At 46.8% G+C, this 17,858-nt stretch overlaps 1 protein-coding gene across 1 annotated transcript in view; it reads right to left on the bottom strand.

Annotated features, from left to right (window-relative positions):
• pltp (phospholipid transfer protein) overlaps positions 1 to 17,858 on the bottom strand; it is a 188,980-nt gene that overhangs the window by 79,039 nt on the left and 92,083 nt on the right. Inside the window, exons 3-4 of the mRNA XM_056274220.1 lie at positions 4,572 to 4,671; positions 566 to 694 (exon numbers count right to left, since the gene is read on the bottom strand). Coding sequence (XP_056130195.1) covers positions 566 to 694; positions 4,572 to 4,671 — 229 coding nt within the window. The remainder of the gene's footprint in view (positions 1 to 565; positions 695 to 4,571; positions 4,672 to 17,858) is intronic.

Genomic DNA, 17,858 nt, shown 5'->3' with positions numbered 1-17,858 from the left:
CTTTGTACGTATATATTTTTATATATTCTCTGCACCATTGCACTTTATCGCCCCTTATTTCTTCCGTGTAAGTCAGTCCTTGTGTATAAACGTGAAGATTGTTGTGTTATCGTGTTATTATTCTATGTAAGGTACACTGAGAGACATGAAACCGGAGTCACATTCCCTGTACATGCGAATTTACATGGTCGATGAACTTGATTCTGATTCCGTTGCATGTCTGTCCATCCTGGAAGAGGGATCCCTCCTCTGTTGGTCTTCCTGAGGTTTCTCCAGTATATATATATATTTTTTTTTTTCCCTGATTAGGTTTTTCTTGTGGAGTTTTTCCTCATTCAGGTTCAAGGATAGAAGGTGTCACATGTTGTATATTGTACTGATTCTACAGCCCTTCAGGACTACCTTGTGAATCTGGGCTATACAAATAAACTTGACTTAACTTGACTCAACACTTTAGCAGTAGTGTGTACATGTTAGGTGTAGGTGAGCCTAGTAGGAACTGAACCTCTAATGGGATCAGACAAAGGTCAGGGGTCATGAGAAAGCTCCATGGAAGTGAACTAACAAGAACCAGTAGAGGATCTTTCTGTGGAAGTTCAGACTGATGGATGAGTTCTGGACGTCAAACAACAGACCCAGATCTGGCTGGAACCGCAGGTCAGAATGATTCAGGTCCAGCTCCATTATCTTCACACTGCCAGGAGGAGAGAAGGGGGAATGAATTAGTTTAGGTTAGATTACATTACATTAGCTTATGTTTGATTAGATTAGATTACATTAGACTAGATTAGATTAGATTGTTAGATTACATTGTGGCAGGATGAGGAAAAACACAGGAGACGAAGGCGAGTTTGAACTTTATTCCTCAGCTCCAAAACCAAACTGCAACAGGAACAACCCTGCACCAGTGAGCCCGGGAAGGTAAACCACGCCCCCAGCTCACAGCCCTGCTGGGTGAGAGGCACAGCCCCCAGTGTCGGCCACACCAGCTAAGCGTCGAGGTCCTCCTTAGGAGCCGAACGCAACCCGAGCATAACCCAAGGTAAACGGTCCATCCAGTTACCATCCGAGAGCGCAGCGCACAGCGCCGCCTTGAGCGACCGGTGAAAACGTTCACACAACCCGTTAGCCTGAGGGTGATACGCGGTAGTGCGGTGTACCTGCACACCCAAGGATCGCGCAAGTGCCGACCAGAGCTCTGACACGAACTGGGGGCCCCTGTCTGAGGTGATAGCTGACGGAGTGCTGAAATGGGCGACCCAGGAGGAAAGAAACGCGCGTGCAACATCCGAGGATGTTGTGGAGGATAGAGGGACAGCCTCTGGCCACCTGGTGGTCCGATCTACCATTGTGAGCAGGTGCGTAAAACCCTGTGAAGAAGGTAGAGGGCCCACCAGGTCCACATGCACGTGGTCGAAACCTCTGGCCGGGATCGGAAACGGTTCGAGGGGCGACTTAGTGTGCTGGTGGACCTTAGCGCGCTGGCACGCTACACATGCAGCCGCCCACCCCTTGACGTCCTTGCGGAGGCCAGGCCAGACGAACTTGGAACCGACCAACTTCACCGACGCCCGAACTCCAGGGTGCGAGAGGGAGTGAATCGAATCGAAAACTCGACGGCGCCAGGCCACTGGAACAACGGGGCGGGGACGGCCGGTGGAGACATCGCAGAGGAGGGCAGGACTGCCTTCCTGCATCACAGCGTCCTCTAGCTTGAGGCTGGTACGCGTTGACCTAAGGGCAAGGACGTCCGGGTCGCTGGGCTGGTCGGCAGCCATAGCGGAGAAATCCACACCGAGGTGCACAGGACACACAAGCACACGCGACAGACAATCAGCAACAGGGTTGGACTTCCCGGCTACATGGTGAATGTCCGTTGTGAACTCGGAGATGGCCGCTAGGTGGCGCTGCTGACGAGCAGACCACGGCTCAGTCACCTTGGACATGGTGAAAGTCAGCGGTTTATGATCCACATAAGCCGTGAATGAGCGACCCTCCAGCAGGAAGCGGAAATGACGGGTTGCAAGGTGCAGTGCCAGACCATTAGCACACAGAAAATCCGCGCCGATAATAGGAACAGTAATGGCGGCGACTACAAAGTCCCACTCAAAATGGCGCCAGTGTCGGCGCTACGGGGGGCATTGGCCGGACCTCGTCCCCCCAAATGAAAGTTGTGCCCCCCCGCCAATTACCCAGTGATGATGTGAAAATTAGTACTTAAACATCATGTAAAAATTAAAATTAATTAATGCACATAGCACATTTAAATACATAATCAATAATAATAATAATCAATGAAATAAAATGCTTAGATGTCGTGATTGTGGAGGAGCGGGGTTAGCGGGACACCGGAGCGGGACGTCAGTGTGTGAGTTTGTCCATTCAGGCGGTCGTTGCGCGTGACACACGGGGCTGCTTGCCGCCAGTAAGCTCACGCGGTCTGCTGGAGCGTCTGCGCGCGGGAATGGAAAACAGCGGGAGGAACGAGCAGAGCACAAGTAAGGACTCTAAGCGCACATTCGAAGGTTAATTTAGCAAATAATTAATTTTAAAAAATCACAATCGAAGAATATTCAAATACAGCATGTAAATTTGACAGCCTTAATGCTCGTGCCCCCCCGTGAAAACCGTAGGCCCGGCCGTCAGATTTGTTCAGGCGTCGACACTGAATGGCGCCCGTGGAAGCGAACAGTCACCAACCGTTAGCTGCACTCAACTGTGGGCCGCCGCCTTCGGCCGACCTGTCTGTCTTAGCAGGAGGGAGTAGGCTCTGTTGCGAGCCTGAGTCCACCAGAAACCGTCTTCCTGACATCGTTTCCTTAATGAAGAGCAGCTCACTACGTCCGCCAGCGCCCACAGCTGCTACTGAGCGCTGCCCTGGAGTTTCCCGCCGCCTCAAACGTGCACGGAGGGACGCAGCGCCTCGCCTTGCCGCCGAACCGCTGGTGGAAGAAACAGAGGCCGCTCCCGCGCCGTCTCCGGGCAGTCACTCCAGCCACCACTGCCGGGTCCGCGTCCTCCGACGTCGGCTGCAGAGGCTCCGATGCCACACTCTGCACAGAGAACCGTCTGGTAGCCAGCAGGACCCGATTGGCCTCCTCAGCCAAACCTCGGCAGTCACCAGCGGCCAGACACGGGGAGTTAGCCAAAGCCGCGCGCACAGGAGACGGGAGCTGGCGCAGGAAAACGTGCGGGAAAAGGAATCCGCCTTCGTCCGAGCCTAGCAGCGACAGCATATTGTCCGTGAGATCCACAGCCGTCCCGTCGCCCAAACCGGATAGGGAAAGGATTCTATCTGCCCTCTCTGCGGTAGATAGGCTGTACCTCCGGAGCAGAAGATGTTTGAGGGCGACGTATTTACCGTGTTGCGGGGGGGGGGGGGCAACAGCTGCATGGCCCGGCGTGTGGACTGCTGGTCCAGCGCAGCGACGACCAGATAGTATCTGGAGTCGTCCGCGGAGATTCCACGCAGGTGGAACAGCGCCTCGACATGCTGGAACCACGAGGCCGGGTCGCTCTGCCAGAACTCTGGGAGCTTCACAGCCGCGGCGAGAACGGCCGGCTGTGAGAGTTGGGGCGGCGTGGCCGAAGTGGATTCACACTCCTCTTCTGCTCCAAACGTGTTCACGTCGGGGTCACCAATGTGGCAGGATGAGGAAAAACACAGGAGACGAAGGCGACTTCGATGTTTATTCCTCAACTCCAAAAACCAAACTGCAGCAGGAACAACCCTGCACCTGAGAGCCCGGGAATGTAAACCACAACCCCCAACGTAAACCACGCCCCCAGCTCACAGCCCTGCTGGGTGAGAGGCATAGCCCCTAGTGGCTGCCACAACATCGCATTAGATTACATTAGATTAGATAGTTAGATTACATCACATTAGATTACATAAAATTAGATTACTTTAGATTAGATTGTTAGATTACATCACATTAGATGACATTAGGTTAGATTGTTAGATTACATCACATTAGATTACATTAGATTACATTAGGTTAGATTAGATTGTTAGATTACAACACATTAGATTACATTAGATTAGATAGTTAGATTACATCACATTAGATTACATAAAATTAGATTACATAAAATTAGATTACTTTAGATTAGATTGTTAGATTACATCACATTAGATTACATTAGATTACATTAGGTTAGATTAGATTGTTAGATTACAACACATTAGATTACATTAGGTTAGATTGTTAGATGACACCACATTAGATTACATTAGGTTAGATTACATTAGGTTAGACTACACTAGACTTAGTTATTTTAGATTACATTAGATTTGACGAAACCAGATTAGATTACATGTATTATTTTAGATAAAATTAGATAAAAGTAGATCAGATAAAAGTAGATGGGTTTTTTATTTCATCAGAATAGATTAAATTTGAGCAAATTAGATGAGATAAAATGAGACCAGCTATCCAAGTTGTATGATATTACATCAGATAATAATACAGTAACAAACGTGAGCAGACGGGATTAATGAAAGGTGTGATATAAGACAGGCTCGGCGCTACATGACATTCAGGGAAGCCGGGTTAGACTGGAGGCCTTACTCTGAGACTGTGTACTGGAAGCGGCCCTCTTTGCCCTTCATGTCAGGCATGGTGATGTTGCTCAGCTCCTCTTCCACAAACTTCTGTGTCTCCAGCTTCACTAGATACACAAATACATCGCGTGTGTTACTAACACACAGCAAAGAGAGCACATACAACTCCAATAACGCACATCGAATGATTCGCATTTATACAGCGGCGGCTTTTCTAGTCTACCGACCACTCACGGTGCTTCACAGTGTATGCCTCCCATTCACCCATTCACCCATTCACACACACACACACACACAAACATTCACCCATTCACACACACACACATTCACACCCATTCACACACACACACATTCACACCCATTCACACACACATACACACACACACACACACACACACATTCACCCATTCACACACACACATTCACACCCATTCACACACACACATCTTCACCCATTCACACACACACACACCTTCACCCATCCATACACACATTCACACCCATTCACACACACACATCTTCACCCATTCACACACACACACATTCACCTTCACCCATCCACACACACACATTCACACACACACACATTCACCTTCACCCATTCACACACACACACATTCACCTTCACCCATTCACACACACACACACACATTCACACATTCACACACGCACACACATTCACCCATTCACACACACACATTCACACACATTCACCTTCACCCAATCACCTTCACCCATTCACACACACACATTCACCTTCACACATTCACACACACACATTCACACAATGACCTTCACCCATTCACACACACACACACATTCACCTTCACCCAATCACCTTCACCCATTCACAAACACACACACATTCACCTTCACACATTCACACACACACACACACACACACACACATTCACCCAATCACCTTCACCCATTCACACACACACACATTCACACACACACAAACACACACACACACATTCACCTTCACCCATTCACACACACACACATTCACACACACACATTCACCTTCACCCAATCCACACACACACATTCACCTTCACACATTCACACACACACACACACACACACACACACACACATTCACCTTCACCCATTCACACACACACACATTCACCTTCACCCATTCACACACACACACACACACACACACATATTCACCTTCACACATTCACACACACACACACATTCACCCAATCACATTCACCCATTCACACACACACACATTCACACACACACACACACATTCACCTTCACCCAATCACCTTCACCCATTCACACACACACATTCACCTTTACACATTCACACACACACACACACATTCACCTTCACCCAATCCCCTTCACCCATTCACACACACACATTCACCTTCACACATTCACACACACACACACACACACACACACACACACACACACACATTCACCAAATCACCTTCACCCATTCACACACACACACACACACACATTCACCTTCACCCAATCACCTTCACCCATTCACAAACACACACACATTCACCTTCACACATTCACACACACACACACACATTCACCCAATCACCTTCACCCATTCACACACACACACATTCACACACACACAAACACACATTCACCTTCACCCATTCACACACACACACATTCACACACACACATTCACCTTCACCCAATCCACACACACACATTCACCTTCACACATTCACACACACACACACACACACACACACATTCACCTTCACACATTCACCTTCACCCATTCACACACACACACACACACACACACACACACATTCACCTTCACCCATTCACACACACACACACACACACACACACACACTCACCTTCACATATTCACACACACACACATTCACCTTCACCCAATCACCTTCACCCATTCACACACACACACACACACACACACACACAGACACAGACACACACATTCACCTTCACACATTCACACACACACACACATTCACCTTTACACATTCACACACACACACACATTCACCTTCACCCAATCCCCTTCACCCATTCACACACACACATTCACCTTCACACATTCACACACACACACACACACACATTCACCCAATCAACTTCACCCATTCACACACACACACACACACACATGCACCTTCACCCAATCACCTTCACCCATTCACAAACACACACACATTCACCTTCACACATTCACACACACACACACACACACACACACACACACATTCACCCAATCACCTTCACCCATTCACACACACACATTCACACACACACAAACACACATTCACCTTCACCCATTCACACACACACACATTCACACACACACATTCACCTTCACCCAATCCACACACACACATTCACCTTCACACATTCACACACACACACACACACACACACACACACACACACACACACACACACACACACACACACACATTCACCTTCACCCATTCACACACACACACACACACATTCACCTTCACCCATTCACACACACACACATTCACCTTCACCCATTCTCTCTCTCTCTCTCTCACACACACATTCACCTTCACCCATTCACACACACACACATTCACCTTCACCCATTCTCTCTCTCTCTCTCTCTCACACACACACACACACACACACACACACACACACATTCACCCATTCACACACATATTCACCTTCACCCATTCACACACACACACACTCACCCATTCACCTTCACCCATTCACACACACACACACACATCCACCTTCACCCATTCACACACACACACACACACACACACACACACACACACACACACACACTTGCTTGCTGGTTGTCCATTGTATCTGATGATGACCATCTTCTCCTATTTGTGAGCCCTTTGGTGGCTGAATAGTCCCATCCTGGATGCACAGTTGTGTTTGCAGACCGGGCATAGAAAAGTGGTGCTGGGGGGGGGGGCAGGGGTAGCTTTGCAGACTGGGCATGTAAAAGTGGTGCTGGGGGGGGCAGGGGTAGCTTTGCAGACCGGGCATGTAAAAGTGGTGCTGGGGGGGGGGCAGGGGTAGCTTTGCAGACCGGGCATGTAAAAGTGGTGCTGGGGGGGGGGCAGGGGTAGCTTTGCAGACCGGGCATGTAAAAGTGGTGCTGGGGGGGGGCAGGGGTAGCTTTGCAGACCGGGCATGTAAAAGTGGTGCTGGGGGGGGGGGGCAGGGGTAGCTTTGCAGACCGGGCATGTAAAAGTGGTGCTGGGGGGGGGGGGGGCAGGGGTAGCTTTGCAGACCGGGCATGTAAAAGTGGTGCTGGGGGGGGCAGGGGTAGCTTTGCAGACCGGGCATGTAAAAGTGGTGCTGGGGGGGGGGGCAGGGGTAGCTTTGCAGACCGGGCATGTAAAAGTGGTGCTGGGGGGGGGGCAGGGGTAGCTTTGCAGACCGGGCATGTAAAAGTGGTGCTGGGGGGGGGGGCAGGGGTAGCTTTGCAGACCGGGCATGTAAAAGTGGTGCTGGGGGGGGGGGCAGGGGTAGCTTTGCAGACCGGGCATGTAAAAGTGGTGCTGGGGGGGGGGGCAGGGGTAGCTTTGCAGACCGGGCATGTAAAAGTGGTGCTGGGGGGGGGGCAGGGGTAGCTTTGCAGACCGGGCATGTAAAAGTGGTGCTGGGGGGGGGGGGCAGGGGTAGCTTTGCAGACCGGGCATGTAAAAGTGGTGCTGGGGGGGGGCAGGGGTAGCTTTGCAGACCGGGCATGTAAAAGTGGTGCTGGGGGGGGGGGCAGGGGTAGCTTTGCAGACCGGGCATGTAAAAGTGGTGCTGGGGGGGGGGCAGGGGTAGCTTTGCAGACCGGGCATATAAAAGTGGTGCTGGGGGGGGGCAGGGGTAGCTTTGCAGACCGGGCATGTAAAAGTGGTGCTGGGGGGGGGGGCAGGGGTAGCTTTGCAGACCGGGCATGTAAAAGTGGTGCTGGGGGGGGGGCAGGGGTAGCTTTGTGAGCGTGCCTCTTCACACGCTTTGCTACACGGTGTTGTGTGCGCTGGTTTTCCATAGACTTCACTCCCTGTGAGACGTGAGAGCACCAGATGCTGCGGCAGGAGGCAAGTTCCTCCAAAGAAGAGGGGCTGATCTGACATCTTTTCAGCGTGGTCTTCATTTGGTCTTTGAACCGCTTCTTCTGCCCACCAGCAGTGTGTTGACCAAGGCGTAGTTGGCCGTAGAGGACTTTACATGGGAGTCGTTGGCCGGGCATGTGAATAACATGCCCAAGCCACCCGAGAGGATGGTGGTTTAGGGTAGACTCCACACTGCAGCTGCCTGCCCGCTCCAACACCTCTGTGTGTGGCACTCTGTCCTCCCAAGTAATGCTTCATTATATATATATATATATATACATATATACACACACACACACACACACATATACATGCATATATATATATTCAACTCAATTAAAAAACCTTTATTGCAGACTCAGGGTCCATAACGGACAAAGACAAATAGGTAAAAGACAAACCCTAGATAATACACAGAGTAAACACAATAAATAACACAACAGGAACAAGTCAGTGTGTTAAAAGAAGGCAGCTATACCAGGGGTCCCACAGCCGGGATGGGTAGCATGTGGCCCTGAATCTTATATTAGTTAAACTCTTGATGATTACATTATCAGTCATTGAGCCAGCAAATAAATTTAAACATGAGCTTTCTCAGAAGAGCCTGAAAGGTATCGACTCCTGCAGCCACAGACATTTCACTTGCACTACACCATCTAGGTCTTTTTAGCAGTACTCTCGTGGCATCATTAGAAGCCACTCGAAGCCTCTGTAAGCTTGCTTTTTTATAGTTTGACCACGGGGGGGGGGGGGCAGTATAGTGTTGTACAATATGTAGTTTGACCACGGGGGGCAGTATAGTGTTGTACAATATGTAGTTTGACCACGGGGGGCAGTATAGAGTGTTGTATAATATGTAGTTTGACCACGGGGGGGCAGTATAGACTGTTGTACAATATGTAGTTTGACCGGGGGGGGGGCAGTATAGAGTGTTGTACAATATGTAGTTTGACCACGGGGGGGGGCAGTATAGAGTGTTATATAATATGTAGTTTGACAACGGGGGGGGGCAGTATAGAGTGTTGTACAATATGTAGTTTGACCACGGGAGGGGGGGGGCAGTATAGAGTGTTGTACAATATGTAGTTTGACCACGGGGGGGCAGTATAGAGTGTTGTACAATATGTAGTTTGACCACGGGGGGGGGGGGGGCAGTATAGTGTTGTACAATATGTAGTTTGACCACGGGGGGGCAGTATAGAGTGTTGTACAATATGTAGTTTTACCGGGGGGGGGCAGTATAGAGTGTTGTACAATATGTAGTTTGACCACGGGGGGGGGGCAGTATAGAGTGTTGTACAATATGTAGTTTGACCACGGGGGGGCAGTATAGAGTGTTGTACAATATGTAGTTTGACCACGGGGGGCAGTATAGAGTGTTGCACAATATGTAGTTTGACCACGGGGGGGCAGTATAGAGTGTTGTACAATATGTAGTTTTACCGGGGGGGGGGGCAGTATAGAGTGTTGTACAATATATAGTTTGACCACAGGGGGGGCAGTATACAGTGTTGTACAATATGTAGTTTGACCACGGGGGGGCAGTATAGAGTGTTGTACAATATGTAGTTTGACCACGGGGGGGGCAGTATAGAGTGTTGTACAATATGTAGTTTGACCACGGGGGGGGGGGTTGTTTTGAAAAGCATGTAGGGGCCAGGGCGCTGTTGAAGTGGCGTGCATTAGAAATACAACAAGGTGACTTATGTGGGGTATATATTGGGGTGGTGCTGGGGCAGGTGGGAGGACAGGCAGTTTAAAAAACATATTTAAGAAAAAAAAAGAAGCACATTAAAAAATGGGGGGTAATAAAGATCACATGTGTATCATGTAATGGGGGTAATAAAGGTCACATGTGTATCATGTAATGGGGGGGTAATAAAGGTCACATGTGTATGATGTAATGGGGGTAATAAAGGTCACATGTGTATCATGTAATGGGGGGTAATAAAGGTCACATGTGTATCATGTAATGGGGGGTAATAAAGGTCACATGTGTATCATGTAATGGGGGGGTAATAAAGGTCACATGTGTATCATGTAATGGGGGTAATAAAGGTCACATGTGTATCATGTAATGGGGGGGTAATAAAGGTCACATGTGTATCATGTAATGGGGGTAATAAAGGTCACATGTGTATCATGTAATGGGGGTAATAAAGGTCACATGTGTATCACCTAATGGGGGGGGTAATAAAGGTCACATGTGTATCATGTAATGGGGGTAATAAAGATCACATGTGTATCATGTAATGGGGGTAATAAAGATCACATGTGTATCATGTAATGGGGGTAATAAAGGTCACATGTGTATCATGTAATGGGGGGTAATAAAGGTCACATGTGTATCACCTAATGGGGGGGGTAATAAAGGTCACATGTGTATCATGTAATGGGGGGTAATAAAGGTCACATGTGTATCATGTAATGGGGGGTAATAAAGGTCACATGTGTATCATGTAATGGGGGGTAATAAAGGTCACATGTGTATCATGTAATGGGGGGTAATAAAGGTCACATGTGTATCACCTAATGGGGGGGGGGTAATAAAGGTCACATGTGTATCATGTAATGGGGGTAATAAAGGTCACATGTGTATCATGTAATGGGGGTAATAAAGGTCACATGTGTATCATGTAATGGGGGGGGTAATAAAGGTCACATGTGTATCATGTAATGGGGGGTAATAAAGGTCACATGTGTATCATGTAATGGGGGGTAATAAAGGTCACATGTGTATCATGTAATGGGGGGTAATAAAGGTCACATGTGTATCATGTAATGGGGGGGGGTAATAAAGGTCACATGTGTATCATGTAATGGGGGGGGTAATAAAGGTCACATGTGTATCATGTAATGGGGGGGTAATAAAGGTCACATGTGTATCACCTAATGGGGGGGGGTAATAAAGGTCACATGTGTATCATGTAATGGGGGGGGTAATAAAGGTCACATGTGTATCATGTAATGGGGGGTAATAAAGGTCACATGTGTATCATGTAATGGGGGGTAATAAAGGTCACATGTGTATCATGTAATGGGGGGGTAATAAAGGTCACATGTGTATCATGTAATGGGGGGTAATAAAGGTCACATGTGTATCATGTAATGGGGGGTAATAAAGGTCACATGTGTATCATGTAATGGGGGGTAATAAAGGTCACATGTGTATCATGTAATGGGGGGTAATAAAGGTCACATGTGTATCATGTAATGGGGGGTAATAAAGGTCACATGTGTATCATGTAATGGGGGGTAATAAAGGTCACATGTGTATCATGTAATGGGGGGTAATAAAGGTCACATGTGTATCATGTAATGGGGGGTAATAAAGGTCACATGTGTATCATGTAATGGGGGGGTAATAAAGGTCACATGTGTATCATGTAATGGGGGGTAATAAAGGTCACATGTGTATCATGTAATGGGGGGTAATAAAGGTCACATGTGTATCATGTAATGGGGGGTAATAAAGGTCACATGTGTATCATGTAATGGGGGGTAATAAAGGTCACATGTGTATCATGTAATGGGGGGTAATAAAGGTCACATGTGTATCATGTAATGGGGGGTAATAAAGGTCACATGTGTATCATGTAATGGGGGGGTAATAAAGGTCACATGTGTATCATGTAATGGGGGGGGGGGTAATAAAGGCCCATTCGTTCCCATTATTGACGGTGGACATATCGGGTCTGCGATGCTGGAAGGCTTCTCCGCCCAGCACAGCTCACCTCTTTTGGCCCCGAGGGAATATGCACTAGTCTTTGCCAGGGTTTTCCATGAGAGGCAGTAACTGGTGTTCTTCTCTACCAGTGACCACATGTGGCGGCTTAAGGCCGCCGCATGTCTTGCATGCTCATGTCTGAAGCTACTCATATGGGCGTTAAACCTCATTTGAAAAGGGTCCTCTGTTAGTCCCACGTAAGGGTCCACATTGTGGTTGTCTTTTCTTGTCCCCGATGCCTGGTAGAGGACTCCCTCTGTCTGGCATGTTCCTTCTAGAGGACACGACGTCTTAGCACGGCAGTTGCAGTTGGAGGTGTTGGGTTGTGGTGAGGGGGTGTGTGCCTTGGCCATGATGCTTGTGTTGTGGGATGAATAACCTGCTGAACATCTGGCCTGCTGCACATCTGCCCGCAGCTGTAGCTCATTTTGACTGTGTTTCTGTTGAATATCTTTCTCAGTTGGTGGTCTGGGGGAAAGTACTCATCCAAAAGCTTGAAAAATAGTTTTCCAATATCAGAGGCCACACGGTGTCGCTGTAGGAGGCTTATACCAGCTGATGTCCCACCTTCTGCTGCAGCGTTGTTGTTGTTCTTACTGGCTGTCACTAATTGGTGGTGGGTTGTGCTTAAGTCTGAAATCAGATCCACATGTTTGTAAGGCTTCCTGGTATTGGGGGGCGTGTGCTTCATTAAAGAGAGAGAGTCTCCTGTTTATGCTCTCTGGGGTGTTTTCCAGATGGAGGGTGCACGGCTGCTTCCTCTGTGGACGTACTGCAGTACATGGTTGGGCTTCATGTCTGCTCTGTATGTACCATTTCTAAGGTCTAACGAGGTGTCCAGGAAGTCGGTCTGGTTTCTCTTCGCCTCAGTTGTAAGGTTTAGGCCATTGCTTGTGAATATGCTGCACATTTTCTTTTTTATTCTCTCCACGTCTCTTGCCGGTTCGTTGCAGACTGCCCGCCCGCCGTCTCTACATCAGCAGCGGATGAGTGCGAGACGCGTGAAACAGGCCTGGACTGCTCTGCATGACAGTCCTTTCTCCTGTGTCCATGTTGATATTCCGCTCCTCATTAGTCGAGCACTCAACACCGTTGACGGTTTCGGAAAAAAACGGTAACTCTGATCCTCACCCTGTTGAGCACATATGAGACCACCATGGACCCAGTGAATTTCGGATAGTCAACAAAGAACATACCAGCGCCCACCCAGAAAGACCACCTGAAAGGCCTCGTTACAAAGACAGAGAAATCCACAAGATGGGTAAGATGGAGAGCTTCCTTCTTTCTTAATGCAGCTGACTCACCTGAAGAAGAGCTGACGTACGGACTCAAGTCGTCCAAATCACCGCCGACCATCCCGCAACTGAACCCTTTGAGGAGGGAATGCTCAGAACCATCCAGAACACTACATCTCACCGCCCAAACAAAGCTTCCCAGGAGGAACTCCACCAAGACACGAGATTCATACAAGAAGATGGTAAACTCTTCACTGCAGCCCACCAAATCACCATGACCCGATCACCATGACAACCGTCCTTCTACACAGCAACATCACCACATCTTACAAGAAGGCTGCAAAGCCCGCTGAAAGAGACACCACCCTAAAGAGACATCACCCTAAAGAGACACCACCCTAAAGAGACGTCACCATAAAGAGACATCACTATAAGGGTCACCAACCTAAAGAGACATCACTATAAAGAGACATCACCATAAAGAGACATCACTATAAAGAGACACCACCCTAAAGAGACATCACTATAAAGAGACATCACTATAAAGAGACACCACCCTAAAGAGACATCACTATAAAGAGACACCACCCTAAAGAGACGTCACCATAAAGAGACATCACTATAAAGAGACACTACCCTAAAGACATCACCATAAAGAGACACCACCCTAAAGAGACATCACCATAAAGAGACATCACTATAAAGAGACATCACTATAAAGAGACATCACCATAAAGAGACACCACCCTAAAGAGACATCACCATAAAGAGACACCACCCTAAAGAGACATCACTATAAAGAGACATCACTATAAAGAGACACCACCCTAAAGAGACATCACTATAAAGAGACACCACCCTAAAGAGACGTCACCATAAAGAGACATCGCTATAAGGGTCACCAACCTAAAGAGACATCACCATAAAGAGACATCACCATAAAGAGACATCACTATAAAGAGACACCACCCTAAAGAGACATCACTATAAAGAGACATCACTATAAAGAGACACCACCCTAAAGAGACATCACTATAAAGAGACGTCACCATAAAGAGACATCACTATAAAGAGACACCACCCTAAAGACATCACCATAAAGAGACACCACCCTAAAGAGACATCACCATAAAGAGACATCACTATAAAGAGACATCACCATAAAGAGACACCACCCTAAAGAGACATCACCATAAAGAGACATCACTATAAAGAGACACCACCCTAAAGAGACATCACTATAAAGAGACACCACCCTAAAGAGACGTCACCATAAAGAGACATCACTATAAAGAGACACCACCCTAAAGACATCACCATAAAGAGACACCACCATAAAGAGACATCACCATAAAGAAACATCACTATAAAGAAACTTCGCCATAAAGAGACATCACTATAAAGAGACACCACCATAAAGAGACATCACCCTAAAGAGACACCACCCTAAAGAGACATCACTGTAAAGAGACACCACCCTAAAGAGACATCACCATAAAGAGATATCACTATAAAGAGACACCACCCTAAAGAGACATCACTATAAAGAGACACCACCCTAAACAGACATCACCATAAAGAGACACCACCATAAAGAGACATCACCCTAAAGAGACATCACTATAAAGAGACACCACCCTAAAGAGACATCACCATAAAGAGACACCACCCTAAAGAGACATCACCATAAAGAGACATCACTATAAAGAGACACCACCCTAAAGAGACATCACCATAAAGAGACACCACCCTAAAGAGACATCACCATAAAGAGACACCACCCTAAAGAGACATCACCATAAAGAAACATCACTATAAAGAAACATCGTCATAAAGAGACATCACTATAAAGAGACACCACCATAAAGAGACATCACCCTAAAGAGACACCACCCTAAAGAGACATCACTGTAAAGAGACACCACCCCAAAGAGACATCACCATAAAGAGACATCACCCTAAAGAGACACCACCCTAAAGAGACATCACTGTAAAGAGACACCACCCTAAAGAGACATCACCATAAAGAGACATCACTATAAAGAGACACCACCATAAAGAGACATCACTATAAAGAGACACCACCCTAAAGAGACATCACCATAAAGAGACACCACCCTAAAGAGACATCACTATAAAGAGACACCACCCTAAACAGACATCACCACAAAGAGACACCACCCTAAAGAGACATCACCATAAAGAGACATCACTATAAAGAGACACCACCCTAAAGAGACATCACTATAAAGAGACACCACCCTAAAGAGACATCACCATAAAGAGACACCACCCTAAAGAGACATCACTATAAAGAGACATCACCATAAAGACACATCGCCATAAAGAGACACCACCCTAAAGAGACATCACTATAAAGAGACACCACCCTAAAGAGACATCACCATAAAGAGACATCACTATAAAGAGACACCACCCTAAAGAGACATCACTATAAAGAGACACCACCCTAAAGAGACATCACCATAAAGAGACACCACCTTAAAGAGACATCACTATAAAGAGACACCACCCTAAAGAGACATCATCCAAAAGAGACACCACCCTAAAGAGACACCACCCTAAAGAGACATCACCATAAAGAGACACCACCCTAAAGAGACATCAATATAAACAGACACCACCCTAAAGAGACATCACCATAAAGACACACCACCCTAAAGAGACATCACCATAAAGAGACATCACCATAAACAGACATCACCATAAAGAGACATCACTATAAAGAGACACCACACTAAAGAGACATCACTATAAAGAGACACCACCCTAAAGAGCCATCACCATAAAGAGACATCACTATAAAGAGAGACCACCCTAAAGAGACATCACCATAAAGAGACATCACTATAAAGAGACACCACCCTAAAGAGACATCACTATAAAGAGACACCACCCTAAAGAGACACCACCCTAAAGAGACATCACTATAAAGAGACACCACCCTAAAGAGACATCACCCAAAAGAGACACCACCCTAAAGAGACACCACCATAAAGAGACACCACCCTAAAGAGACATCACTATAAAGAGACACCACCCTAAAGAGACATCACCATAAAGAGACACCACCCTAAAGAGACATCACCATAAAGAGACACCACCCTAAAGAGACATCACCATAAAGAGACATCACTATAAAGAGACATCACCCTAAAGAGACAGCACCCTAAAGAGACATCACTGTAAAGAGACACCACCCTAAAGAGACATCACCATAAAGAGACATCACTATAAAGAGACACCACCATAAAGAGACATCACTATAAAGAGACATCACCATAAAGAGACACCACCCTAAAGAGACATCACCATGAAGAGACATCACTATAAAGAGACATCACTATAAAGAGACACCACCCTAAAGAGACATCACTATAAAGAGACACCACCCTAAAGAGACGTCACCATAAAGAGACATCACCATAAAGAGACATCACTATAGAGACATCGCCATAAAGAGACATCACTATAAAGAGACATCGCCATAAAGAGAAATCACTATAAAGAGACATCACCATAAAGAGACGTCACTATAAAGAGACATCACCATAAAGAGACATCACTATAAAGACACATCACCATAAAGAGACATCACTATAAAGAGACATCACTATAAAGAGACATCACTATAAAGAGACATCACCATAAAGAGACATCACTATAAAGAGACATCGCCATAAAGAGACATCGCCATAAAGAGACATCACCCTAAAGAGACATCACTATAAAGAGACATCACTATAAAGAGACATCACCATAAAGAGACATCACTATAAAGAGACATCACCCTAAAGAGACATCACTATAAAGAGACATCACTATAAAGAGACATCACCATAAAGAGACATCACTATAAAGAGACATCGCCATAAAGAGACATCACTATAAAGAGACATCACCATAAAGAGACCTCGCCATAAAGAGACATCGCTATAAAGAGACATCGCCATAAAGAGACATCACCCTAAAGAGACATCACCCTAAAGAGACATCGCCATAAAGAGACATCACCCTAAAGAGACATCACTATAAAGAGACATCACTATAAAGATACATCACCATAAAGAGACATCACTATAAAGAGACATCGCCATAAAGAGACACCACCCTAAAGAGACATCACTATAAAGAGACATCACCATAAAGACACATCACCCTAAAGAGACATCACCCTAAAGAGACATCGCCATAAAGAGACATCACCCTAAAGA

Source organism: Lampris incognitus, chromosome 2 (genome assembly GCF_029633865.1).
Source record: "Lampris incognitus isolate fLamInc1 chromosome 2, fLamInc1.hap2, whole genome shotgun sequence".
Taxonomy (NCBI): Eukaryota; Metazoa; Chordata; class Actinopteri; order Lampriformes; family Lampridae; genus Lampris; species Lampris incognitus.
Note: the sequence above shows the minus strand (reverse complement) of the source record. Positions and strands in the feature narration are given on the sequence as shown.